A 27,224-nucleotide genomic window follows, 5' to 3' on the forward strand; every position below is an offset into this window, starting at 1 on the left:
TTATTATTATTATTATTATTATTCACATTACATACTTTTATTTATTCACATTATATAAATACATTTATTTATTCTTAATGATATTATGAATATGAATTTATCAATTATTATATTAATCTGCTCGGCATCGCTTTTTGAAAACCAACAAAGGAAATTTATATATATACACACACACAAACATGGAAAAACTGTCAAGTACGGTCTGATATAAATTTTAAAAACACTGAGACATGGAGTCAAAGGTGTTCATCCAGTACATTTACATAGAAAATCGATTAAAAGCAGCGCGTTGCAACGCAAAAGCAGTTCTGTGTGAACCGACCACTAGCGTAACACGTCACTGCTAAAGCAGCTTTACAGTGATGACAGGAAATTACAGTAACAGAGATAGTTTGGCTTTATAGCGGCTCTATAATAAAGTTATTGTCCAGCTAAAGTTAGTTTTGATTGATTCACTTCCGTTGCAAAGATCATTAGTTATTAACTTGGGGGCCGCTAGCACGACACCGCTAGCACGACACCGCTAGCACGACACCGCTAGCACGACGCCGCTAGCACGACACCGCTTTAACTGTCTGTTCTGCAGAGCGTTTGGATCATGAGAAAGATGCTGAACTCACTGGCGTGGACCTGAAGGCCACAGCTTCCACAGGACAGGAGAACGCTGGTGCCGTCGTCACCGATGTGGGAGTTCGACGGCAGGGGTTCAGTGTTTTCGGCACCGGCGCTGAAGCACATCTCCGGAACCAGCGGACGGGTTCGACACCCGACCCGGGACGTGTCCGAGACGTGGAACGAGTCCTTTACCGGCTAAACACACACAAAAACACATGAGAGAGATGAGCATGTTGAAGTGGACATACAGTCAAACCAACATTTATTATCAACATTTCTCACATTATCACAGTTTATTCACTGTAGTTTAGAAAATGGTAATAAAATATGAGCAGAACTCAGTTGATACTTCACTGGTTTTGTCCATCCTTCTGTTAGACTGTCTCACACATGAATTATGTTGAATATCTGTCAGCTGTTAAATTTAACTACACAATTAGATAATACCAGTTTAGCTCAACCAGTGACCAAGCAATGCTTCATTTTGTTCAGTCTGCGGTTAAGAAGAAAACATACTTCAGCAAAACATGATCAGCTCAAAGTGTCTGAATCATTTTTGGTTTATAATGTTACTGGTAGTCACTGTATGAAGAATGTTTGGGTATAATATGTCACAGTTTACTTTATTTTCTTATCCCGACTTACATAAATGAACTATAGTGTCCTGCTTTAGTAAAAAAATATTACAAATGATATCTGGTGTCTGAATAATTTTTGGTTTGACTATTAAATATGTTTTCATGCTTGAATGCTCAAACAAACATGATTCATTTCTCATATTTGACAGTTGCAGCTCCTCTCTTCTCAGTCTATCAGTAACGCTCGGTTTAGTTCCTGTGCTCTGATTGGCTGGCGGGACCCGGGTGTTGTGATTGGTCGACGGTGACGCGCTCATCACCTGTGTGTAGGGGCAGAACAGCGTGCAGACGGCGCAGTGAGGCTCGATGGTCGCCATGGCTGCGTTGAACTGCTTCTCGGCGAGGAAGTTCGGCAAGCAGTTCTGCAACAGGTTCTGCCAGAGATCCTTCTTGGTCTCCGGTACCGAGACTCCGCTTGCTTGAAGTCCTGAGTACAGCTCTACAGGAGCACAGAGAGACCACACACACACACACACACACACACACACACACACACACACGTGAGATACACTGCAAATGAAACGCTTCAGAAGAGTCACACAGAAATAACAGATACATAGGCGAAATTTGCGAGTGGGACGGGCTGTTTCTGTTCTGAAGTCCATAAAAGTGCATCTATCCATGAGATGTGTGTGTTTGTGGAGATGTGTGTGTTTGTGGAGATGTGTGTTTGTGGAGGTGTGTGTGTGTTAGTGGAGGTGTGTGTGTGTTAGTGGAGGTGTGTGTGTTTGTGGAGATGTGTGTGTTTGTGGAGATGTGTGTGTTTGTGGAGGTGTGTGTGTTTGTGGAGGTGTGTGTGTGTTAGTGGAGGTGTGTGTGTGTTAGTGGAGGTGTGTGTGTGTTAGTGGAGGTGTGTGTGTGTTAGTGGAGGTGTGTGTGTGTTAGTGGAGGTGTGTGTGTGTTAGTGGAGGTGTGTGTGTGTTAGTGGAGGTGTGTGTGTGTTAGTGGAGGTGTGTGTGTGTTAGTGGAGGTGTGTGTGTGTTAGTGGAGGTGTGTGTGTTTGTGGAGATGTGTGTGTTTGTGGAGATGTGTGTGTTTGTGGAGATGTGTGTGTTTGTGGAGGTGTGTGTGTTTGTGGAGGTGTGTGTGTGTTAGTGGAGGTGTGTGTGTGTTAGTGGAGGTGTGTGTGTGTTAGTGGAGGTGTGTGTGTGTTAGTGGAGGTGTGTGTGTGTTAGTGGAGGTGTGTGTGTGTTAGTGGAGGTGTGTGTGTGTTTGTGGAGGTGTGTGTGTGTTTGTGGAGGTGTGTGTGTGTTTGTGGAGGTGTGTGTGTTTGTGGAGGTGTGTGTGTTAGTGGAGGGGTGTGTGTTAGTGGAGGGGTGTGTGTTAGTGGAGGTGTGTGTTAGTGGAGATGTGTGTTAGTGGAGGTGTGTGTGTGTTTGTGGAGGTGTGTGTGTGTTTGTGGAGGTGTGTGTGTGTTTGTGGAGGTGTGTGTGTTTGTGGAGGTGTGTGTGTTAGTGGAGGGGTGTGTGTTAGTGGAGGGGTGTGTGTTAGTGGAGGTGTGTGTTTGTGGAGATGTGTGTTAGTGGAGGTGTGTGTGTGTTAGTGGAGGTGTGTGTGTTTGTGGAGGTGTGTGTGTGTTTGTGGAGGTGTGTGTGTGTTTGTGGAGGTGTGTGTGTGTTTGTGGAGGTGTGTGTGTTTGTGGAGGTGTGTGTGTTAGTGGAGGGGTGTGTGTTAGTGGAGGGGTGTGTGTTAGTGGAGGGGTGTGTGTTAGTGGAGGTGTGTGTGTTAGTGGAGGTGTGTGTTTGTGGAGATGTGTGTTAGTGGAGGTGTGTGTGTGTTAGTGGAGGTGTGTGTGTGTTAGTGGAGGTGTGTGTGTGTTATTGGAGGTGTGTGTGTGTTAGTGGAGATGTGTGTGTTAGTGGAGGTGTGTGTGTTTGTGGAGGTGTGTGTGTTAGTGGAGGTGTGTGTGTGTGTTAGTGGAGGTGTGTGTGTGTTAGTGGAGATGTGTGTGTTTGTGGAGGTGTGTGTGTTAGTGGAGGTGTGTGTGTTAGTGGAGGTGTGTGTGTTAGTGGAGGTGTGTGTGTTAGTGAAGGTGTGTGTGTGTGTTTGTGGAGGTGTGTGTGTTTGTGGAGGTGTGTGTGTTTGTGGAGATGTGTGTGTTTGTGGAGGTGTGTGTGTGTTAGTGGAGGTGTGTATGTGTTAGTGGAGATGTGTGTGTTAGTGGAGGTGTGTGTGTTTGTGGAGGTGTGTGTGTTTGTGGAGGTGTGTGTGTTTGTGGAGATGTGTGTGTTTGTGGAGATGTGTGTGTTTGTGGAGATGTGTGTGTTTGTGGAGATGTGTGTTTGTGGAGGTGTGTGTGTGTTAGTGGAGGTGTGTGTGTTTGTGGAGATGTGTGTGTTTGTGGAGATGTGTGTGTTTGTGGAGGTGTGTGTGTTTGTGGAGATGTGTGTTAGTGGAGGTGTGTGTGTGTTAGTGGAGGTGTGTGTGTGTTAGTGGAGGTGTGTGTGTGTTAGTGGAGGTGTGTGTGTGTTAGTGGAGGTGTGTGTGTGTTAGTGGAGGTGTGTGTGTTTGTGGAGATGTGTGTGTTTGTGGAGATGTGTGTGTTTGTGGAGGTGTGTGTGTTTGTGGAGGTGTGTGTGTGTTAGTGGAGGTGTGTGTGTGTTAGTGGAGGTGTGTGTGTGTTAGTGGAGGTGTGTGTGTGTTAGTGGAGGTGTGTGTGTGTTAGTGGAGGTGTGTGTGTGTTTGTGGAGGTGTGTGTGTGTTTGTGGAGGTGTGTGTGTTTGTGGAGGTGTGTGTGTTAGTGGAGGGGTGTGTGTTAGTGGAGGGGTGTGTGTTAGTGGAGGGGTGTGTGTTAGTGGAGGGGTGTGTGTTAGTGGAGGTGTGTGTTTGTGGAGATGTGTGTTAGTGGAGGTGTGTGTGTGTTTGTGGAGGTGTGTGTGTGTTTGTGGAGGTGTGTGTGTGTTTGTGGAGGTGTGTGTGTTTGTGGAGGTGTGTGTGTTAGTGGAGGGGTGTGTGTTAGTGGAGGGGTGTGTGTTAGTGGAGGGGTGTGTGTTAGTGGAGGTGTGTGTTTGTGGAGATGTGTGTTAGTGGAGGTGTGTGTGTGTTAGTGGAGGTGTGTGTGTTTGTGGAGGTGTGTGTGTGTTTGTGGAGGTGTGTGTGTGTTTGTGGAGGTGTGTGTGTGTTTGTGGAGGTGTGTGTGTTTGTGGAGGTGTGTGTGTTAGTGGAGGGGTGTGTGTTAGTGGAGGGGTGTGTGTTAGTGGAGGGGTGTGTGTTAGTGGAGGTGTGTGTGTTAGTGGAGGTGTGTGTTTGTGGAGATGTGTGTTAGTGGAGGTGTGTGTGTGTTAGTGGAGGTGTGTGTGTGTTAGTGGAGGTGTGTGTGTGTTATTGGAGGTGTGTGTGTGTTAGTGGAGATGTGTGTGTTAGTGGAGGTGTGTGTGTTTGTGGAGGTGTGTGTGTTAGTGGAGGTGTGTGTGTGTGTGTTAGTGGAGGTGTGTGTGTGTTAGTGGAGATGTGTGTGTTTGTGGAGGTGTGTGTGTTAGTGGAGGTGTGTGTGTTAGTGGAGGTGTGTGTGTTAGTGGAGGTGTGTGTGTTAGTGAAGGTGTGTGTGTGTGTTTGTGGAGGTGTGTGTGTTTGTGGAGGTGTGTGTGTTTGTGGAGATGTGTGTGTTTGTGGAGGTGTGTGTGTGTTAGTGGAGGTGTGTATGTGTTAGTGGAGATGTGTGTGTTAGTGGAGGTGTGTGTGTTTGTGGAGGTGTGTGTGTTTGTGGAGATGTGTGTGTTTGTGGAGATGTGTGTGTTTGTGGAGATGTGTGTGTTTGTGGAGATGTGTGTGTTTGGAGGTGTGTGTGTTTGTGGAGGTGTGTGTGTTTGTGGAGAGGTGTGTGTTAGTGGAGGTGTGTGTGTTAGTGGAGGTGTGTGTTTGTGGAGATGTGTGTTAGTGGAGGTGTGTGTGTGTTAGTGGAGGTGTGTGTGTGTTAGTGGAGGTGTGTGTGTGTTATTGGAGGTGTGTGTGTGTGTTAGTGGAGATGTGTGTGTTAGTGGAGGTGTGTGTGTTTGTGGAGGTGTGTGTGTGTTAGTGGAGGTGTGTGTGTGTTAGTGGAGATGTGTGTGTTTGTGGAGGTGTGTGTGTTAGTGGAGGTGTGTGTGTGTTTGTGGAGGTGTGTGTTTGAGGTGTGTGTGTTAGTGGAGGTGTGTGTGTGTGTTAGTGGAGATGTGTGTGTTAGTGGAGGTGTGTGTGTTTGTGGAGGTCTGTGTGTTTGTGGAGGTGTGTGTTTGTGGAGGTGTGTGTTTGAGGTGTGTGTGTTAGTGGAGGTGTGTGTGTGTGTTAGTGGAGATGTGTGTGTTAGTGGAGGTGTGTGTGTTTGTGGAGGTGTGTGTGTTTGTGGAGGTGTGTGTGTTTGTGGAGATGTGTGTGTTTGTGGAGGTGTGTGTGTTTGTGGAGATGTGTGTGTTTGGAGGTGTGTGTTAGTGGAGGTGTGTGTGGAGATGTGTGTGTTTGTGGAGGTGTGTGTGTTTGTGGAGATGTGTGTGTTTGGAGGTGTGTGTGTTTGTGGAGAGGTGTGTGTTAGTGGAGGTGTGTGTGGAGATGTGTGTGTGTGGAGATGTGTGTGTGTGTGTGTGTGTGTGTGTGTGTGAGGGTTTGATGCCCCTCTGTCCTGTATTTTGCCCCCTACAGTGACAGCAGGCGGTGCCGGTTTACAGCTGTCGCTCTGTTCATAACACACACACACACACACACACACACAAATCAATAACCGTCTTTCAGCCGCCCCATTTTATGAAGCGCTTGTTGTTTGTGGCTGCTTTCTTTCATTCTTTATTGCTTTTGCTCTTTGTGCTCGCAAGTACACGCTTTCACAGCAAACAAACAAACTCTCCACCAAACCAGAGCACTCTGAAATGAAACGTGTTCTAGAAACATTCATATTGGAAAAACTAATCTAACTTTTAACTATTTCTCCTCAGTGGGAAATTCACCAGACGTTTATCTAAGATGACAATATTTCTCGTATTACCAAAACAAAACGTTTATCTACAAAGAAACAAGCGCAACAGTTATGTTATTTATATAAGAACAAACATCCAAACAATTTTACCAAGATTGAATTTTACAAATGTAATTTATGAAACTAGCACAACAAATCAAGGTAAAGTCTTCATAAAACTATTCTAGTGCAGATTTCTGCAATTCAACAACTTATGAATGGTTTTACGATCATTAGATTTTACGAACATCATAAGATTTTACAGACATTATTACCAACTGTATTTAAAAGACACAAGAAAAGAAAAAAAGTAATTTAAGAACAGCTTTACAAAAATTGTAAAACTATAATTCGTTTTTATGAACGCGATTGCTAACGCTATCTATAAAAGAGGAGCAATTCGGATAAATCTTTCGTGAAAGATATTACTACATAATTTACTGCAGTCAATTTAACATTTTACGCGAGAATGGTTGTACGAACAACGTTAAGAACATTAGATTTTTTTCATATGTTATTTCAAATGTCATTTTTGAAACTACGTACGTACATACATTTACATACATCAGGCAAACGTGCAAAACAATTTAATAAAACTCTTTCGTAAATATATTTTTACATAAAATGTTGAACTGAACGTGACAATTAAGATAAAAATGATTTTACAAACAATTTAGAAATATAATTCGAATTTACGACCGCCATCTATAAAAGAGGAGCAGAATGAATTCGCGTAAATCTTTCGGAACTGTTTACGCAAGAATGGTTGTACGAACAACCTTAAGAACATCATTAGACTTTTTCTATATTTCGAACATTTTTGAAACGTACACGCAAAAATGAGTTCAAAAATTTACGTACGTCATTTTAAGCACGTCATTGCGAAATTCATGAAACTCTTTCGTAAATATGTTTTTACATAAAATGTTGAACTGAACGTGACAATTAAGATAAAAATGATTTTACAAACAATTTAGAAATATAATTCGAATTTACGACCGCCATCTATAAAAGAGGAGCAGAACAAATTCGCGTAAATCTTTCGTAACTGTTTACGCAAGAATGGTTGTACGAACAACTTAAAGAACATCATTAGATTTTTTGTACATTATTTCGAATGTCATTTTTGAAACGTGCATGCAAGAATGACCTCATAAATTTACGTACGTCTTTTTTTTTTAAGGACGTAAATTCCAAACTTGATAGAACATGAACAAAACAAGTTCATGAAAATCTTTCGGAAATATATTCTTACGTAAAATGTTGAATTGAATCTGAAAAATAACATAAGAATGGTTGTACGAACAACCTTAAGAACATAATTAGACTTTTTTCTATATTTCGAACATGATTTTTGAAACGTACACGCAAGAATGAGTTCAAAAATGTACGGACGTCATTTTAAGCACGTCATTGCGAAATTCATGAAAATCTTTCGTAAATATATTTTTACGTAAAATCTTGAACTGAATGTGACAATTAAGATAAAAAATGGTTTTACGAACAATTAAATATAATAAAATTTTACGACCGTCACCTTAAAAAAAAAATCTTTCGTAACAGTTTACGCAAGAATGGTTGTACGAATAACCTTAAGAACACTTAAAACTGTTTGTATATTATATTGTCATTTTTTAAAAGTGTATGCAAGAATGACCTCATCAATTTACGTGCATCATTTTAAGGACGTCATTCCGAAATCGATCATAAATATATTCTTTCGTAAAATGCTGAATTTAATGTGACACATGAACGGTTTTTACAAACAGAAATCTGCTTGTTTCATGAATGAGGACCGAAATATTAAATGATACATTTTTCAGACTGAGAGTATATTGCGCTTCTTGGTCGCGCTCTGATGATGTCATGAAAGCAGTACCCACCCTCATCGCTGGAGTTTTCTTGTTTGACTATGGAGTGAGGCGAACGCATGGGCGGCTTGCTGAGCGGATGCCTTCTGCTCTTCTTCACCTCAACCTTCTTCTTCAGCTTCGCGAAGGGACTCGGCTGAGAACAATACAAAATATATATTTGACAATCATTTACCTCAATGTTTAAAGTCTGTAGACCAGAATTAAAGGCTGTAAAAACTAGGGATGCATGATATATCGGCCACCATGGCCGGTTTCACAAAGCTATTTTAGACTGGTCTATAGTGTTAGACAAGTCTAAAATTTGCTAATGCAAGTTAGACTGTTTCACAAAAATAAAGACTGACTTAATTTAGACCAAAAACATTAGACCCCTCTTACCCCCAGGCTAACTTAGGTCTAAGACTCTGTGTTACCTTGGCAACCAGCAGTAACAATCAGTTACATTACAAACAGCCAAAAGAAAAGGGAAAATGGCTCATAATTTAAACATTTCTTCTTGTTACTACATTCTCCGCTAAATTTCCCAAGTAAAATGTCCTTGTAACTGTTACACTCCTCCAACAAACACATGTTTTCCGCTGGGGTAAACTGCACTGAGCGGTTGAATGCGCTTACTCGATCCGCCAAGTTTTTTGTTTTGAAAAGTGTCTTATTTTACCCAGAATGCATTGCAGTGTAGTCCTACTTAAGATAGTCAGAGTCTTAAAGTGCTTTGTGCAACGGTCTGATTTAGATGTCTATCTACTATATCTAAACCATAGTCAAAGTCTATCTTTGTGAAACTGGCCGCATATCGTTATCGGCCGATAACTGATATATGTTCATTTTTAATGTCATCGTTATCAGCCCGTTAAGAATTTTTTGTCTAATATCTTAATGCCGATAAATAATGTATTATTTCCTTCAGCTGAGACACTTTAGATGTGCACTGTTCAACATGATGGTTTTGTTTGAAATATGATTGGTATCACTTTGAAAAGGAAAATACAGTTCAGTGTAACATTTGCAGTCATAGGCGACATTAAATTATGATGAGAACATCGTTATAATTGTGTGCTTGGGACATGGCTTTAATGGTGAGACTTTTATTTTTGTAATCAGGCTCTCAAAAATGATATAAGAATTTGGATTTAGATTTATCGGCCAATATATCGGTTATCGGCTTTCAAATATAAAGGATTATCGGTATCAGCCAGAATCTGTGGTAAACCCCTTGCGGATCAGAGAAACTGGCTCACCTGCAGGCCGGACAGAGGGTCGGCTCCGTTATTCTGGGTTTGCATTTCGTTCACCGAAGCGAACTGCTCAAACGCCTGCTGGAAGGAGATCTCGTCGGGATGCTTCGGCTTCTTCTTTTTCCTCTTCTTCTTCTCTCCATTTTCCGGCGGAGGATCCTGCGAATCTGTTTTTACATCTTCACCTGGTGAACGACAACAAAGATGAATGAATGAAGTCGATCCAATGGTATTTTCCTGCCCGTTTTGTCATTCATCAGCTGAAAATCGACGTGAAAAATGCGGATGATCTAATAATTATAGGTTTCACTTTGTATTTATGATGTTATTGTAAGATTTGAGCACAATCAGGCTTTACAAAAGATGTTTTGCTTTCAAAAACCGTCGTTCTTCCCTTTCAAAATGCATCAGGGGCTTTCATCAAACTCAGAAAAAAGGATGAAATCACTCACATTAAGATGCAAATGCATCTTTTTGCATTAGTATTCTTCCTTTGCGTGGGATTTAAAGGGATAGTCCACCCAAAAATGAAAATTAGCATATGATTTACTCACGTATATGACATGTATAAGAATGTATATGACAATCTTCTTTCAGATGAATACAATTGGAGTTACATTAAAAAATGTCCTGGCTCTTCCAAGATTTATAATGGCAGTGAATGGCTGTTTCTGTTTTGAAATCCATAAAAGTGCATCTGTCCATCATAAAAGTGCATCTGTCCATGATAAAAGTGCATCTAGCCATCATAAAAGTGCATCTAGCCATCATAAAAGTGCATCTGTCCATGATAAAAGTGCATCTATCCATCATAAGTGCATCTGTCCATCATAAAAGTGCATCCATCCATCATAAAAGTACATCTATCCATCATAAAAGTGCATCTATCCATCATAAAAGTGCATCTGTCCATGATAAAAGTGCATCTATTCATCATAAGTGCATCTGTCCATCATAAAAGTGCATCCATCCATCATAAAAGTGCATCCATCCATCATAAGTGCATCTGTCCATCATAAAAGTGCATCCATCCATCATAAAAGTGCATCTATCCATCATAAAAGTGCATCTGTCCATGATAAAAGTGCATCTATTCATCATAAAAGTGCATCTATTCATCATAAAAGTGCATCTATTCATCATAAAAGTGCATCTGTCCATCATAAAAGTGCATCTATCCATCATAAAAGTGCATCTGTCCATCATAAAAGTGCATCTGTCCATCATAAAAGTGCATCTATACATGATAAAAGTGAAAGTGCATCTATCCATGATAAAAGTGCATCTATCCATCATATAACTCCAATTGTATTCGTCTGAAAGAAGAATGTCATCTACACCTAGGATGACTTGAGGGTGAGTAAATCATGGGAAAATTTTGGGGTGAACGTTTCAATAAAACATGTAAAGGTTGGTTAGTGTCACCTCCTCCCCGGAGCGCCGCTTCGGCCTCGGCCTGCTCCTGCTCCTCCCTCTCCAGCGCCTCCAGCGTGAGCATCGCCTCCTTCGCCATGCGCTCGTCCCGCTGCTGCCGCCGCTGCTCCTCGCGCTCCTCCACCTTCCGCATGTACTCGCTCATGTCCAGCTCCACCCCCTCCTCCGCCAGCACCTTCACCTCCTCCAGCTTCAGGCGCCGGAACTGCTTCACCTTCGCCTGAGATCTACAGCAAACAATGCAAACGGAGAAACCACTTTCAGTTTGAACCAAAGGCTTTCACGCTAGTAGTTATGTTATAGATAGTTTTATTATAGTTAGTATCAAGAGTTATTATGGTTAACTAAAACCAAAATCATAAAAATAAAAAATATACAAGAACTAGTGCTGGGCAACGCAATTAATCGCATCCAAAATAAAAGTTTATGTTTTCATAATACATGTGTGTGTACTGTTACTGTATATACTTATTTTGCATATATAAATACACAAACATGCATGTATATATTTAAGAAATATTTGCATGCATATACTGTATATATATTTATATATGATTTATATAATATATAAATATAATCATTTTATATATAAATAACACATTTTTCTTAAATATATACATGCATGTTTGTGTATTTATATATGCAAAATAATACAGTAACAGTACACACACATATATTATGAAAACACAAACTTTTATTTTGGATGCGATTAATCACGATTAATCGTTGCCCAGAACTAACAAAAACAAAAAAAGTTGTTAAAAAAATACTACTGCGAAATTGACCCTTCGCATGGACTTTGATTGACAGGCGATCTGACCAATCATAATCCGCCATCCGCGTCCGCGAGTTAGTAGCATAGACTGTAAATTAACGTTGGAGGATTTGAACTTGAAAAACGGAGTGTACTGCCGTCTTTCCGCGGTTAAAACAACACTCCTTCTTATATTCATTCATGTTTATTTGATGCTATAAATTAACTAGAAGGAAGAGATGATCGGTTCGCGAGCTGCTTTAACGGAGCGATCTGTCAGACACATTAAAGAGCCACAAAACGGTATGTATTGTTTAAATTTCTTTTAAAAATGACTAAATTTGTAAGTTGAGACTTTGTTTCGTACTAAAAGTAACCTGGTCTGTCCTGTCTCAGCGTGTTGTCAGTGTCCTCTCCTCTCCGCGATGTATTTTTCACTGCGTGAGAACATGATGTGGCGTGAGAGAGGCGTGGCTTGTCGGACATAGCAACAGTAACTAAAGTGGGCGAGTCTTTGCGAACTGTCAATTTGACTCGTAAAAAGTGGAGGTTTGTTTTGTAAAAGTATTTGGCACCTGCGCAGGAGCTTCTCTCGGTACGTGACTCTGTTTTTCCTCCAGTGCTCCAGCTCAGGGCTGGTGAGGCTCGTGGGTTTCTGGTGGTCCAGGACCGTGACGTCCTTCCCCTGTTTCCACTGATCGTAGCGCTCGGGCTGCAGACAGCGCACAAACACGTCCATGGAGATCTTCACCATGTCCTTGCGGCACGTGCACTGCGGAAGAACAAAAACGACTCTAAATAAACAATATCAACAGGTGTAAAACAGACAGTCCTGATTGGATGATGTGATGTGACACAATCTCAGCCAATCAGAATAGGTTAGTTCACAGCTACCTTGAGTGACACTTTGGACCAATGAGACTCCAATGTGGGCGGGGCTAAACGGCACAACAACGGATATTTTACGCTGCTAATAAATAAATAAATAGTTCTGATGATGTAAACAATACATTTAACAAAGCTTCAAAACTGGAGGCGAAAAACAAATAAAAAATTATACTAATTAATATAATAAAGTAAATTAATAATAGAAAGTAATATAAATAAATAAATGTATTGAAATATAATAATATAATTAAATAAAAAATTATAATAATGTGAATTACAATACATAACATTTTAATTTAACTTGGTAGTGGAATATTTCTATAAATAAACATAGAAAAATGACAACAAAATAAAATAAAAAAATAATTCTAATACATATGCAAATTACCAAAAATTACCATGAAAAAAAAAATTGGGGATCAAAAAGTTTGTACAATCCTGTTAAAAATACACAAATTAAATAAAAAAGAAATACAGTTGAAAAGTCGCAGAGTAGATTTAAAGTAAAATTGTAGTGAAATACTTCGATAATAATAATTCAATATACAATACATTATTCTAATATGCAAATGACTTAAAAAAAAAAGCCCTTAAAAACTACAAAATATTGGGGTTGAAAAAGATGAAACGGTTCAGCTGTGCGTGTAAAAGCTCAGAGTCAGACTAACAGCATCGTGTCAGAGAGATGATGGCGAGGGGAATGAAGGCAGACGTGATGATTAGATGAAACACGTCTTCATCATCCAGGTGTGCAGACGTGAGATTATTAAATCATCAGTGCTGACGACTGCGACGGGGAGGAAACAGGCTTTTAATCGCAGAGTTTGTGCTGAAGTGAAAAACGCAACATCTCTCAATCAACACCGCGAGTCGGAGAGAGAGAGAGAGAGAGACGGATGAGAAGAAAAGTCATTTTCCTGAGAGCTGGAGTCGGGTGTATTACATCTGGCCCTTATTTCCAGCGCTCGCTCGAGCTGCTGTTCAATTACCAGAAACATTCTGCAGCTGAAGAGAAGACAGGCTAACTCTAAGTGTGTGTGTGTGTGTGTGTGTGTGTGTAATAACAGCAACAAGCGCTATTCTTCACTCGCAAATGTCAACGACTCGCAGCAGAACTCCAGGGTCTGGCATATTATACTCAGAAATGCAATCGCAGCTCGACTGGAAGGATCCGAGTCCACCTGGAAAACTGCGGAGAACAAGCACTAACACTGGACGTGTTGATGAGACTAACATCAGCAGGGTAACAGAAACACAGCCTAACCAAAAAAAGAAATAGCATTTATATATATATATATATATTCTTCGTAGTGGAATATTTCTATAAAGAAAAAGCTAAAAATGAAAAAAAAAAAAAAATTATAATAAAATTATAATACATATGCAAATTACCTAAAATTACCTAAAAAAAAAAGAAAAAAAAAGCCTGTCAGCTACAAAATTTTGGGGATCAAAAAGTTTGTACAATCCTGCTAAAAATACACACATTAAATAAAAAAGAAATACAGTTGAAAAGTTGCAGAGTAGATTTAAAGTAAAATTGTAGTGAAATACTTCGATAATAATAATTAACTATATATAATACATTATTCTAATATGCAAATGACCTAAAAAAGGTAATTTAATGACCTATATATATATATATATATAAAAAAATAAATATAAATGTTGCCACTTTTTAAATGCATGATTATTATTATTTTTATTTATTTTTATTTTATCTGTTCCCTGTTTTTTCCAGTTGAATTTTTCAAACTAAAAAAAATATCTAAATCGTAAAAATTGCATGCATTGTGATTATTTTAGGTTGTAACAATGAAAAATTTAACTGGAAAAAACAGGGAACATAAAAAAAAAAAAATCATATGCATTTAAAAAGTGGCAACATTTATATTTATATATTTATATATATATATATATATATATATATATATATACACATACACATATATATATATATATATATATATATATATACACATACATACATACACACATATATATACATATACACATATACACATATATATATATATATATATATATATATATATATATATATATATATATATATATATATATATATATATACACACACACACATATATATATATATATATTTAGCAATTTTGTGTGTGTGCATGTTTGTATACTAAACCAACACATTACAGATTATAACAATGAAAATATGAAACAACAAACAAATGATAATAGAAGACAAAATGTTACAGTGTAAAATGAAAAAAAGAACAAATGATTATATCCACACTGGAGTCTCTGAGATCAGTGTCTTTTATTGCTTTATTCCTCACCGCTAAATGAATAAATGGAAACGGAGTGACAACGGAGGAACCAATCAGTCGGCCCTGAAGAGAGCAGAGCGATGATGCTGCGCCTCACGTCTGAGAAACACGCTAATAACTCGCTCTCACGAGAGCCGTGTGGACGTGATGCAGGTGTGTTATCACTAGCATCTTCATTCGCTCAGCGGCTTCTCGGCATCTCAAACACACACTGACTACAAGAGATGGGCGAAATATTCACATTACATTCACAATGATGGCAAATTAAGCAACATCACAACAATTTCAAGGCGCTAAACACAGCCATTAGACATCACACTAGTGTTACAGTCTGACTTTGTATGCTTTTATAGCATTTGATTTAAATTTGAAAAAACAAAAAGCCATAGAGCCAGTGAATTCAACTCATTTCTGTGAATCAGTTCAACTTTCTCCGATTCAGTGATGCGTTTGTGGGACCACAACGTTAAAAATGTTCAAACATTTGGTAAATATGTTCTATTTATGACTAAGGGTTGATATTATCGGTGCACATAAACTACAATTTAATATAAATCATATATTTACACCATTTTTCTTTGTGTTCATTTAGTGAAAAATATGCAATAATGTCTTTTGAAAGTAAAAAAAAAACACACTTTTATGCCATTTTAGATCAAATACTTCAATATTATTGTGATATATACTGAACATCACCAAAAGGGCTAGGGTATTTAATTTAATCATATTTAGGTTATGATTAGACGACAACAAAGTACTAAAAACGGAAACGTTTTTCGCATACGTCAACATTGTCAAAACAATTCTTGTTCACACAGATCCGCGAAAACGACTAAAAAAACGCTGCATTCTCCTGCCAGGCCAGTAGATGGCGACGTAAAGAAACTACGCGCTCATAATAAGGTGCGCATGACATCAGCGCTTTCACAAATTCTCGTTTTCATAGTTTACATTAAGACGATAACTGTACCCATTTACAAGTTTTGCGGTTTCAGGCCCAAAACACCATTGTCATGTAAACGAACGACCAAAACGCATAAACGGTGTTGTGTAAATGGCCCTCCAGATGCATTATTGCTGTAGTCCACCATTTTCACACATAAAATATTCTGCAACATGCTAAAAATCCACATTTTGAGATGAATGTGCAGGTTTAACGACCTCTGACTAATGAGCTGCTCCATCAGAACTGAGCTAATGACGAGGACCGTGAGCAGATTCTCACTGAAGACGCTGCTGTTCGTGTTTAATTAGCGGATGTTGCGCGTGTGTCGCTGACCCTCTCGTTCACACACACTCGCCACCGCCGAGCTCTCGTCTCTTCAGATCTCTACAGTCACCACACAACATGCAAATCCACAGATGTTAAAGTTTAACGTGCTGAAGAATCTTTACACGCCAGACAAGGCAATGAGCTGGAACATGTCTCACCGAATATAATTGAAAGAAAATAATTGAAATAAAATGTCAGGTACAGCATTTTGTTGTAAATAATTTATATTTATATATATATATATATATATATATATATATATATATACGCAAAATGTTAATCTTAATATTACGTTAATGTTAAAGAACAAAATAAAATAAAAATTATGTGAACGAATGAATGAAAAATGGAACAAACACATTTATTTTATTACTTTTATAACTTTTATTGTTTAATACAAATTCAGGTATTAACTAAATGTTGTTAAAAAGTCAATTAAATTAATGAAATTAGCATATGTTTAATTAAAATAAAATAAAAATGTTAAAAGTAGTGTTTTGTTATTGTGGAAAAAAAAACTGTTGAATAATATACAAATTTAATAAATAAGAATGTGAAAGATCAAGAAAGAGCCAAAAAAAATGGTTGAAAACCCATAAATACAATCACTTTCAATGACATAATTGCTTATTACTTTTGACCAATAGGTGGCGCTGACACCAAATTGATGTGGTGTGATCAGTGTGAGGTGACAGTTACACACACCAAGTTTGGTGTCAATATGCCAAAGCCTAGCAGAGATAAAGCCTCAGATGCAGTTTGGCATTATGCCATCAAATTCGTTGATGCGGTAAACGAAAACGGTTTCGTCTATTGGCACGAAATCCATACATTTTTGTCGAATTCGAATTCGAAAAAGAATCAAGATGGCGGACAGGAAGTTCAGCCAACTATGGCAAAATTGGTATAGATGTCCTCGGCATGATCCAAGGAATCTATCAAGACCAGTCTTATGATAATAGGCTAAACTAATCAAAAGCTATTGACATTTTTGAAATTTCATTTTAACCACAACGTGGCACTGCCGCAAAACCTTTTGAGTACCTTCAGGGCGTTCTGTCGAAGACACATACCAAGTTTTGTAATGATATGCCAATGCGTTCGAAAAATATAGCATTTTACGACAAAATTAAAAATGGCCAACACACAAAATGGCCGATATGGGAAAATTGGGTATTGTTCAACTTATGCCTCACCGAATCTAAAGAGACCAGTCTTGTTATTTTTGGCCAAACTAAACAGAAGCAAAAATCATTTTTCATATCTTCTGACCACTAGGTGGCAGAATGAATGAAAGAAAAAGAAAAACTGAATGAACAAACAAAAAGCAGCAAACAAGACTGAACTACTGAACAAACAAATGAAAGAAGCAAGAACGAAAGAATGAATTAAAGGTTGCGAAGAACAAATTAACGAGCTTTAGAACAAACAAGCGAAGGATAAATAAAGAAAGGAGTGTGAGAGCGACGTCTGTGGTGTGAAACTCAAGCACGCTCACCTGCGTGGCCATCTTGCCGTAATCGATCCATCGTAGGGTTGCGAAGTTGGTGGATTCGGCGCAGTTGAAGCCGTGGTTGAATCCGGCGTGATATCCGTACGGGAACGTGATCATGAACTCGCCCTCTTCTTGAGTGATCTACGAGAGAAAGAGAGTCTGAATCAGTACGAGGAAGCCCACACAATTTGCAATTTTTCACGTTATTTGTGCTGATTATTACGTATAATCCACAGTCTATGGTATAATCCTAATGTTGTTATTACACAATTTATTTAATAGTAAAATATGTTAAACTGAGAATATTACATTCTTACGGCAGTGTTGGTGTACTGTAAAAAATACACCATTTTGGTTTTGCAAAAAAAACAAAATGAACAAAAGAATGACCAAAAATGACTTTTTTGTCAAATTTTATTACTTTTACTATTTAATTAAGAAATGAGTAATATAAACAATAATAATAAAATAAAAAAATCAACTAAATGGATGAAATTAGCTTATATTTAATTAAATAAAATTTTGAGGTAAAAAGTACTGATTTGTTATTTTGAAGAAAAAAAACTTAAATTAATATATATATATATATATATATATATATATATATGTGTGTGTGTGTGTGTGTGTGTGTGTGTGTGTGCACATATGCGAAAAAATTAAGAATGTGAAAGATCAAAACAATGATATGAAAGAGTAAAAAAGTAACAAACAAATTGTTTATTTTATTACTTTTATAACTTTTATTATTTAATTAGTAAATTAATACTTACACAACTTTTAAAATGAATTACATTTAATCGAAATAAAAAGTTAGGTATTATGGTGTTAAATGTGCATTACAAAAAAAAAAAAAAATCGAATAGTAAAAATTCCACATACATTTAATAAAAACGCAAGACTCTGAATATCTTTATGTTGAATCTTGCATGTGTCCTGAAACTAATAATCCTGAACTTTTCAAAGCATCCTCACACGCGTCTCTGAAGATGGAAGTGGTGGACGTTTCATTTCTTCCAGCTATCGCTCCGTTTCCCCACAACATATTATTAATTTCATCGAGTTCGCGAAGGCAACATTTAAAGGACTCAGTGAACTGTACTTTGATGAAAGAGCCAATAACCGGTGAATTAAACTGCAAACGACACATCAGAGGGGAAAACCCTGACGCGGGAAAATCAGCCGAGACTGAGAAACATGGCGGCTTCCAACGTTAATACCAGCGGCCATTAGCGGCTGATGGGAAGAGAGATTTGCTGTGAGAAATCTTTCCCTCCCCTCTCATATACAACACACGTTTCCTCCCTCCATTCATCGTCTCCTTCAAATCTCTCGCTCTTCGGCTGCCGGCGGCCCAAAGGAAAAGCTATAAAGCCATTTTCAGGCTGTACAAGCGCAATTAAGGTGGAGCCACTGAGCATGGCGCGAGCTAGCCGGCCTTAGCTAATGAATGTTTTCATTTCCCTCCGTTTTCTTGCTTTGCCGCGGCTGAAGCTTCAGCGTCACGATGGCGTCCATCAGGAGGAAAGTTAGATTCATTAACGGCATTCAGAGCGATATTTCACTTCCACGTGTCTGGGAAGTTCATAGAGTTAGTTTTTATACGCTCAACAAAAAAAAGAAGAAAAAAAAAAAAAGATTATTTCCACACCTGTAGGAACGATATATGGGGTGTCAATTGGTGTCAAATAAATAAATAAATATTTTAAATAAATAAAATGTACAATATAAAACGCATAATTTAAAAAAGGTAAAACATAAAAAAAAAAAAAAATTCAATAAAAAGAAATTGTCATTTTTACATAATAACAGTAAATTAAAATAAAACATTTAAAGTAAATAAAAAATAATAATTACAAAAACAAATGTAAAATAAATGAAAAATTAATATTGTTTAAATTATTAAATAATTTAAAATTAAATAATTTAATAGAATTATAATTATATTTTATTAAATAAATAATTTATTAAATAATAAATAATTTACTTAAACATACTGATATAATTACACTATGATTTAAGAAGTTTTATAAAGTTTAAAACAAAATAAATAAAATATTAATTAAAATAACAAAAAATAAAATTATATATAGCCTATATGAACCTTGATTAATATTTGATGAATGCATTTATTCTTTGAGTAACACCAAGATTGTCATTTGTCATATATGTATATAAAACAAAAACATTTTAAATGTCTCAACTTTAAAATGAACATGAGATATTTCACAACCAAGAGAAAAGTACATTAAAATGACATGTTGACTATGTTATTGTACCCTACTTTGAAAAAAAACAACAAAAACAAAGCATATGAAACGTGACATATGTTGGTGTTATATATGGTGTTATGTTTCGTGATGGTTTACAGGTCTTGAATGTCACCGGAACGGATGAGATTTAATATAATATTTTCCTTCCTCGATTCCACCTCACACTCGATGATGGTTTCCTAGCAGGAGTTTTGAGCTGGAAGCTCTAATAACGTCCCCAGACACACACACACACACACAGAGAGAGAGAGAGAGAGAGAGAGAGAGAGACAGAGAGAGAGAGAGAGAGAGATACAGAGAGAGAGACACAGAGAGAGAGAGAGAGAGAGACAGACAGACAGAGAGAGAGAGAGAGAGAGACAGACAGAGAGAGACAGAGAGAGAGAGAGACAGAGACACAGAGACAGAGAGACAGACAGACACAGACACAGAGACAGAGAGAGAGAGACAGAGACACAGAGAGAGAGAGAGAGAGACACAGAGAGAGAGACACAGAGAGAGAGAGAGAGAGAGACACAGAGACAGAGAGACAGACACAGACACAGAGACAGAGAGAGAGAGACAGAGACACAGAGAGAGAGAGAGAGAGACACAGAGAGAGAGACACAGAGAGAGAGAGAGAGAGACACAGAGAGAGAGAGATACAGAGAGAGAGAGAGAGAGATACAGAGAGAGAGAGAGAGATACAGAGAGATACAGAGAGAGAGAGATACAGAGAGATACAGAGAGATACAGAGAGATACACAGAGAGAGAGAGAGAGAGAGAGAGAGAGAGATTTCCTGCTGAGATCAACACTTCAACCGTCTCTCTCTCTGTTTTATCTCACTCCAAATCCACCGAGCGCCACATCGACTCAAAAGTGACAATAGCATCCACCAGTGGAGCGGCAGAAAGTGAGATCAGCACCGACGACAGGAACAAAGAGTTGAGAGCAACGTATAGCGGCGTTGAACTTTATCGAGCCTCATTAAAGAGATTTATTCCAGTTTTAATCTCCTGCTTGAAATCACCACGATCGGGTCTCTGGCTGGCCGCTGATAATGGGAATTATCCACGGAGAAGGAAAACCAGCGCAGTGACTAATTTGCGCGGACAGAAATTGAAATGTAATTCGTGGTTGGAGTAACCACTAAATAAATGTGTGTATACACAAAAAAAGTATGTGTGTGAGGGTCCCAGTCCTTTAGTTTAATACCCTCATCATGCGAAGCTAAGCGCTGACACTACAATATCTGCCAACAGGCGGTCTGTGGCATTAGCGCTCCAGGCTACATTAGCATTAGCATTCAAAACGCAGTGTGTGAAATAGCTAAGTGCGCACATTCCAGGGTTGTTATCGTTAACTATTATATTTTAGAAAATACAAAACATGTAATTCTAGTATACCTACCTAAAAGTTAACGAAAACCGTTAGCAAAACACCTCATGCTTCATTAATAAGCTAATTAGCTTTATTAGCTTATTTTACTGGCATGCTAATGAAACAAGCAAAACCGTTCAAATGAAAATCGTCGCATTTATTCAAATGAATTAGCGTTGGCATTTTGTCACACACTGTGGCCTACACAAACATTATTGTGTCGAAAGTGCAAAAAAATTAGCGTAGCTAGCTAAAAGCTAACAAAAACCTCGTTAGCGGGGTTAATGTGCACAACACAAACCTGAAATACGTAGAAACGGTTCGCTAGGTAAAAACCTGAAATGTTTGTCATCGTCCAAATCACAAGTTATTGAAATTACTTTTCCAAAGAGTTTGCGTAGATGAAAAGCGTAAGAATGTTTTACCAACAATTTCACACAGAAAATTCGCTTCACTCGTTTCATTAATAAGCTAATAAGAGAGGCTAATAAAATTAGCTTCATTAACTTCTTACTAATGAAGCGCAAGCAGAAGGCAATGATAATAAACGCTAATGAATTAGCTTTACGCGCAAAAAACATCGCAGGTTACTGAAATCGCACATGCAAATGGTTTTACGAACAAATTATATAAAAAGCAATTATTAATACGTCAGTGTTTTAATGGAATAATAATAAAACTCAAACAGACCGAAAATTTTTGCATTCAATTCAATTAATTAGCATTAGTGCTTTGACATTATGTCAAGCTAGCTAGGCTAGATAAGTTCGACAAAAGCTTGTCGTTGTGCGCAAAAAGGCCTCATTCATTAAATGCAAACAAAAGAAAAAACAAACTTTAGTCTTTATAAACATTTCTATGTGAACTTATGACTTTATGAACATGTTTTTTTCATTTTGTTTTACATAAACTCTGCTATATTCAGATCATTACTGAATCAAACTGTGAGACATGAAGATTGATTTATGTTTCTGTAGAAACATTTCTCATATAAATGAGCATTTGTTGGATAAAATTATTATATTGTTCCAGTTATTTCAAAAACTTAAGAAATTATGAATTATATTTTATATTATTACCGGTATATTATATTATGGATAGTAATAACTAATAAATAGACTAAGATTTTACCAAAGCAAAGCATAACATGTTTAATTTGTTTAATGTTAAACTATAAATTAATTTATATAATAATATTAAATTGTAAATGTTATTATGTGATAATTTGCATAATCAATTATGAATAAAAAAGTATTAAATAAAAATAAAACAACAACAAACAATAAATCAATAATTATATGTACGTTTGTTTTTATTTATTTAATAATAATAATAATAATAATAATAATAATAAGATCAGTTGTTATAGTTGTTAATATATATTATTGTTTACTTATAATTTATTGTCATTACATTTTTAATATATTTATAACATTATTATGCAAATTGTCACATGAAATTTATAATCTAATAATAATAATATATTAGTATTGTTACTTTAATAAGTATAAATATTATTTTATTACAATTATATAAAATATTAATAATATAATTGTTGTATAAAATACAATATTAATAAAAATTATAAATTACATTTCAAATATGATTATTATGACAAATTATGATTATCACCAAATTGCCAAATTGAATTATCACATAATATAATGATCACATAATAACACTAATTAACATTTTAAATAAAATCATTGTCCATTTATTCCAGCTATATATTTGTGATGTGATGCCAGAGGAGACCACAGCGACAGGAAGTGATGTAATCGTGAATAACTCAGACAGGAAGTGATGTAATCATGAATAACTCACTCTGTCGAACGGGATGCTGTACTTCTTCAGGATGGATGGAGAAATGAGGGTCATCTTGTGCCGGAGAAACGCGTCGCAGCCCTGAGAGCTTCCCGGGAAGAAACCTGACAACAGGAGAGAGGGAGAAGGGGTTTAAACACTGACATCCACAGACTGACGACCTTCAGAGTGAGAGACGACTGACCTGTCAGACTAGTCTAAGGGTTTATGCAACCGGCCTAGAACGTGTGAGGTTAGAAATATAACTAATAATAAAAAATAATAAAAAATAATAAATGTTATGTCATTTGTTTCATGTTATTATGTGATAATTTGCATAATAATAATAAATTATAAATAAAAATATTTTAACAACAAAACAACTATTAATTAATTGTATATAATAATTATATTCATATATTGTATAATTATATTATAATATGTAAATGTATTATTATTAAATACAAAATAATAAATAAATAAAATACATTAATGTATTAATATTACTTTATTAATATATTATATAATTATAAATTAAAATAATATTTTATTAATTTATTATTATTAAATTAAAAATAAAATACTAATAAATGATAAATACAATTATATTAACAAAAACAACTATTTATTAATATTATATTTTTATACAAATTATATTATAAACATTATATAATTATATTATAATAGATGTACATTAATTTAGTATTATTATTACATTAAAAAAATTATACTCAAATAATAAAATACTAGCAAACTATATTTAAAATATATTAAAAAAATTATATATTATATTATATAATTATATTATAATATTTATATTAATTTATTAAATTAAAAATAAACTAATACTAATATTTTTATTAAGATTGCATAATGTTAAGCAATTATTTATATTTTATATAATAATTATATTGTTAATATTTCATATAATTATATTGTTATTGTAATAATAAAAAATAAGATTATTAAGATTGCATGTTTCATATAAATATCAGATATAAATTCATTCTATATAGATCGCCATTTGTACAGATAAAGTTATGATTAAGTTCAGTTATTACAAAACAATAATAATATGAATGTATTTTGAAAAATCTTTATGGAATTTGTTTCATACTTCTACTACTAAATTGTTGTTTTCACATTAAAAATGAATGAACCCAAAATTACGGAGTATAATAAGTGCCATCATTAGCTAATGCAAAACACTTATTTGGAATCAATCAATCAACCAATCAATCAATCAATCAATCAATCAATCAATCAAGTCAGTCATATAGCAGTAACAGTCGAGGTTAGCATGCTCTCTCTGTAGGCCATACACAGCGAGGCTTTAGTACAGAGCCAATGCAAAGCTATTACATTGAAATCATCATCTTTTGGAGATCCAGACAAGAGCGGGTCGCGATTACGAGCGTAACGTATAATTGCCGGTTGGAGGTTATCGGTAAAAGCTCTGCGTGCGTCAGTCTGGTCCGGTCAGGTCCGGTCAGTACATCAGACACACGCTCAATCACTCTGAAAGCCTTTAATTATTATAATCATCTCCTTCATTCCTGCCCAGACTACAATATGGGTCATTACGACACAGCCAAAACGTCTGACAATCGGCCCAACAGTGCAAACACAGCGTTTCAGAGCATGTGATTCATACGTGGCCTCTGTCATTACCACTGGTTTCTCAGCTTAAATATGTCTGATATTGATTCGTTTTCACTCACCGGAGCCCTTTTTTTCCAAAGTTACCAACGTACGGCAATTTTTCCTTGGTTTTCCGCTCAATTGTTTCCAAGATATATGCTTCTGCACTCTTAAACATTGACTGCAAAACTTTAAAAGCCAAGAAAATGACCAAATCTAGCTAGTTTACGAGACTTTTCTCCCGGTTAGCACGTAGCTGTCGCGCGTAATTTATTTTTTTTTTTCCTGTCATGCGTACACCAGAAAGAGCAGCAACAAGGAGCATGACATAAAAAGAAGCCTCGCATTTTCAAAACAACATTAAACTTTAAACATTAAACTGAGACGCGTCTTTTCCAAAGTACCGCAGACGAACGTTGCTAGTCACTGCGACTGATAATATATCGTGTTGTCATTTGTTAACGCCATTGGAAACGCACGAGAACAGCTCGGATTGACTCCCGAAGGTGTGGGAAGCTGATCGTGAGGTATGATTTCCGCGGCACACATCATTAATTTGTCGTAAAGAGCTGGGACTGGCTTTGTTTTGTCCTTTAAGGCAGATTTAACAGATGAAAAAGACGTTCTGATGGTAAAAACGAGGCGACTGACGCGATGGAGTGTGAATTCATGTGCTTTTATGCGAGGATGTGAAGTGCAGGAGTTTTGCATAAACCATTAGTGGGTGTCAAGCCTTGCATAACAGAAAGGTTTATCACACGAGAAGCCAGAACGTGTGCAGTGCTTTCTTTGACTCTCCTCAGGATGGTTTGTGTTCGATGCAAACCAAAAGAGGACCGAAATAAGACTTGATACAGTCATGGCGTCAAAACTCTGCCGTCGCTATTTCAATACGACGTCTCAGCGATGATCAAAACCCTGCGTTGTGTCGTTCGTTTCAAGCACACATCGGCGCTATTTGTGGGGTGTTTGTTTAAGTGGGACAGGACTGTGTATGTAGGTTATGGTAGTTCCTCGCGCTGTAGTTTTGAAGTTCAACAGCACACAGATGCTTTCACAGCCTCAGATCTCAGACAGGCACAAACACATCTTCACATCTCGTAATCCAAACAACCAGAGGGAGACGTGAGGGCTTTTCCTAGACGGCACGTCAACATTTCGGGAGGGTGCCAGCACCGACTCGCACCTCATTCAGGATTATGCCGATGTTTTCGTCTACAGAATTTGGAGCCGAAAAAAAAAAACCCACGGATCAGCAGTTTTCCTGTTTAAGGGATGAAATAGTTCACCCAAAATTGACAACGCTGTCAATATTTACTCGCCCTTAGACTGAGTGTCTTCAGTAAAACGCAAGAAATGTTCTCACTCAGATCCTCGTACGACCACAAAAGACTTGATTAAATAGAGTGTGGCTCCTATGGACTGTATTATTGACACCTATTATCATTCTCAGTCAATATATGGAAAGCAGCTTGAATATTTAGTGAAATATCTCCATTTCTTGTTGCACTGGTGAAGGACCGTTAGGAGCAATAAGAGATCAAGGTTCCTACAGGAATTATTCATGTTTTACGCTACTGTACCTTTAAGATTTATATATGCAAATGAGCTTAAACTGCACCTATTCCCATTGTCTATCAGTGTATTTAAAGAAGCTTGAACATTTAGTGAAATATCTGCATTTCTTGGTGCACCAAAGAAAGTTAGGAGCATTAAGAGATCGAGGTTCCTACATGAACTATTCATGTTTTACGCTACTGTACCTTTAAGATTTATATATGCAAATGAATTTAAACGCCACCTATTCCCATTCTGTCAATATATGCTTGAACATTTAGTAAAATATCTTCATTTCTTGTTGCACCGATGAAAGAAAGTTAGAACCAATAAGAAATCGAAGTTCCTACAGGAACTTTTCCTGTTTCTGCTACTGTACCTTTAAGATTTATATATGCAAATGAGCTTAAACTGCACCTATTCCCATTGTCTATCAGTATATTTAAAGAAGCTTGAACATTTAGTGAAATATCTGCATTTCTTGTTGCACCGATAAAAGAAAGTTAGAACCATTAAGAAATCGAAGTTCCTACAGGAACTTTTCCTGTTTCTGCTACTGTACCTTTAAGATTTATATATGCAAATGAGCTTAAACTGCACCTATTACCATTGTCTATCAATATATGGAAGGCAGCTTGAATATCTAGGGAAATATCTTCATTTCCTGTTGCTCTGAAGAAAGAAAGTTTGGTGCAATAAGAGATCGAGGTTCCTACAGGAACTATTCATGTTTTACGCTACTGTACCTTTAAGATTTATATATGCAAATGAGCTTAAACTGCACCTATTCCCATTGTCTATCAGTATATTTAAAGAAACTTGAACATTTAGTGAAATATCTGCATTTCTTGGTGCACCAAAGAAAGTTAGGAGCATTAAGAGATCAAGGTTCCTACATGAACTATTCATGTTTTACGCTACTGTACCTTTAAGATTTATATATGCAAATGAGCTTAAACGCCATTTATTCCCATTCTGTCAATATATGCTTGAACATTTAGTAAATTATCTCCATTTCTTGTTGCACCGATGAAAGAAATTTTGAACCAATAAGAAATCGAAGGGAACTTTTCCTGTTTCTGCTACTGTACCTTTAAGATTTATAAATAGCCTCTGATTTGATCAGCTAAGCTTGAAGACATGATAATGAACGGATGTG

The 27,224-nt window shown here is 36.8% G+C and overlaps 1 protein-coding gene across 1 annotated transcript in view; it reads right to left on the reverse strand.

Annotated features, from left to right (window-relative positions):
* kdm4b (lysine (K)-specific demethylase 4B) overlaps positions 1–27,224 on the reverse strand; it is a 65,170-nt gene that overhangs the window by 21,845 nt on the left and 16,101 nt on the right. The window contains exons 7-14 of the mRNA XM_084417252.1: positions 22,889–22,992; positions 17,437–17,574; positions 12,050–12,246; positions 10,712–10,947; positions 9,290–9,471; positions 8,061–8,184; positions 1,514–1,692; positions 621–810 (exon numbers count right to left, since the gene is read on the reverse strand). Coding sequence (XP_084273378.1) covers positions 621–810; positions 1,514–1,692; positions 8,061–8,184; positions 9,290–9,471; positions 10,712–10,947; positions 12,050–12,246; positions 17,437–17,574; positions 22,889–22,992 — 1,350 coding nt within the window. The remainder of the gene's footprint in view (positions 1–620; positions 811–1,513; positions 1,693–8,060; positions 8,185–9,289; positions 9,472–10,711; positions 10,948–12,049; positions 12,247–17,436; positions 17,575–22,888; positions 22,993–27,224) is intronic.

The sequence above is a fragment of the Rutilus rutilus genome (assembly GCF_951802725.1).
Source record: "Rutilus rutilus genome assembly, chromosome: 8".
Lineage (NCBI taxonomy): Eukaryota > Metazoa > Chordata > Actinopteri > Cypriniformes > Leuciscidae > Rutilus > Rutilus rutilus.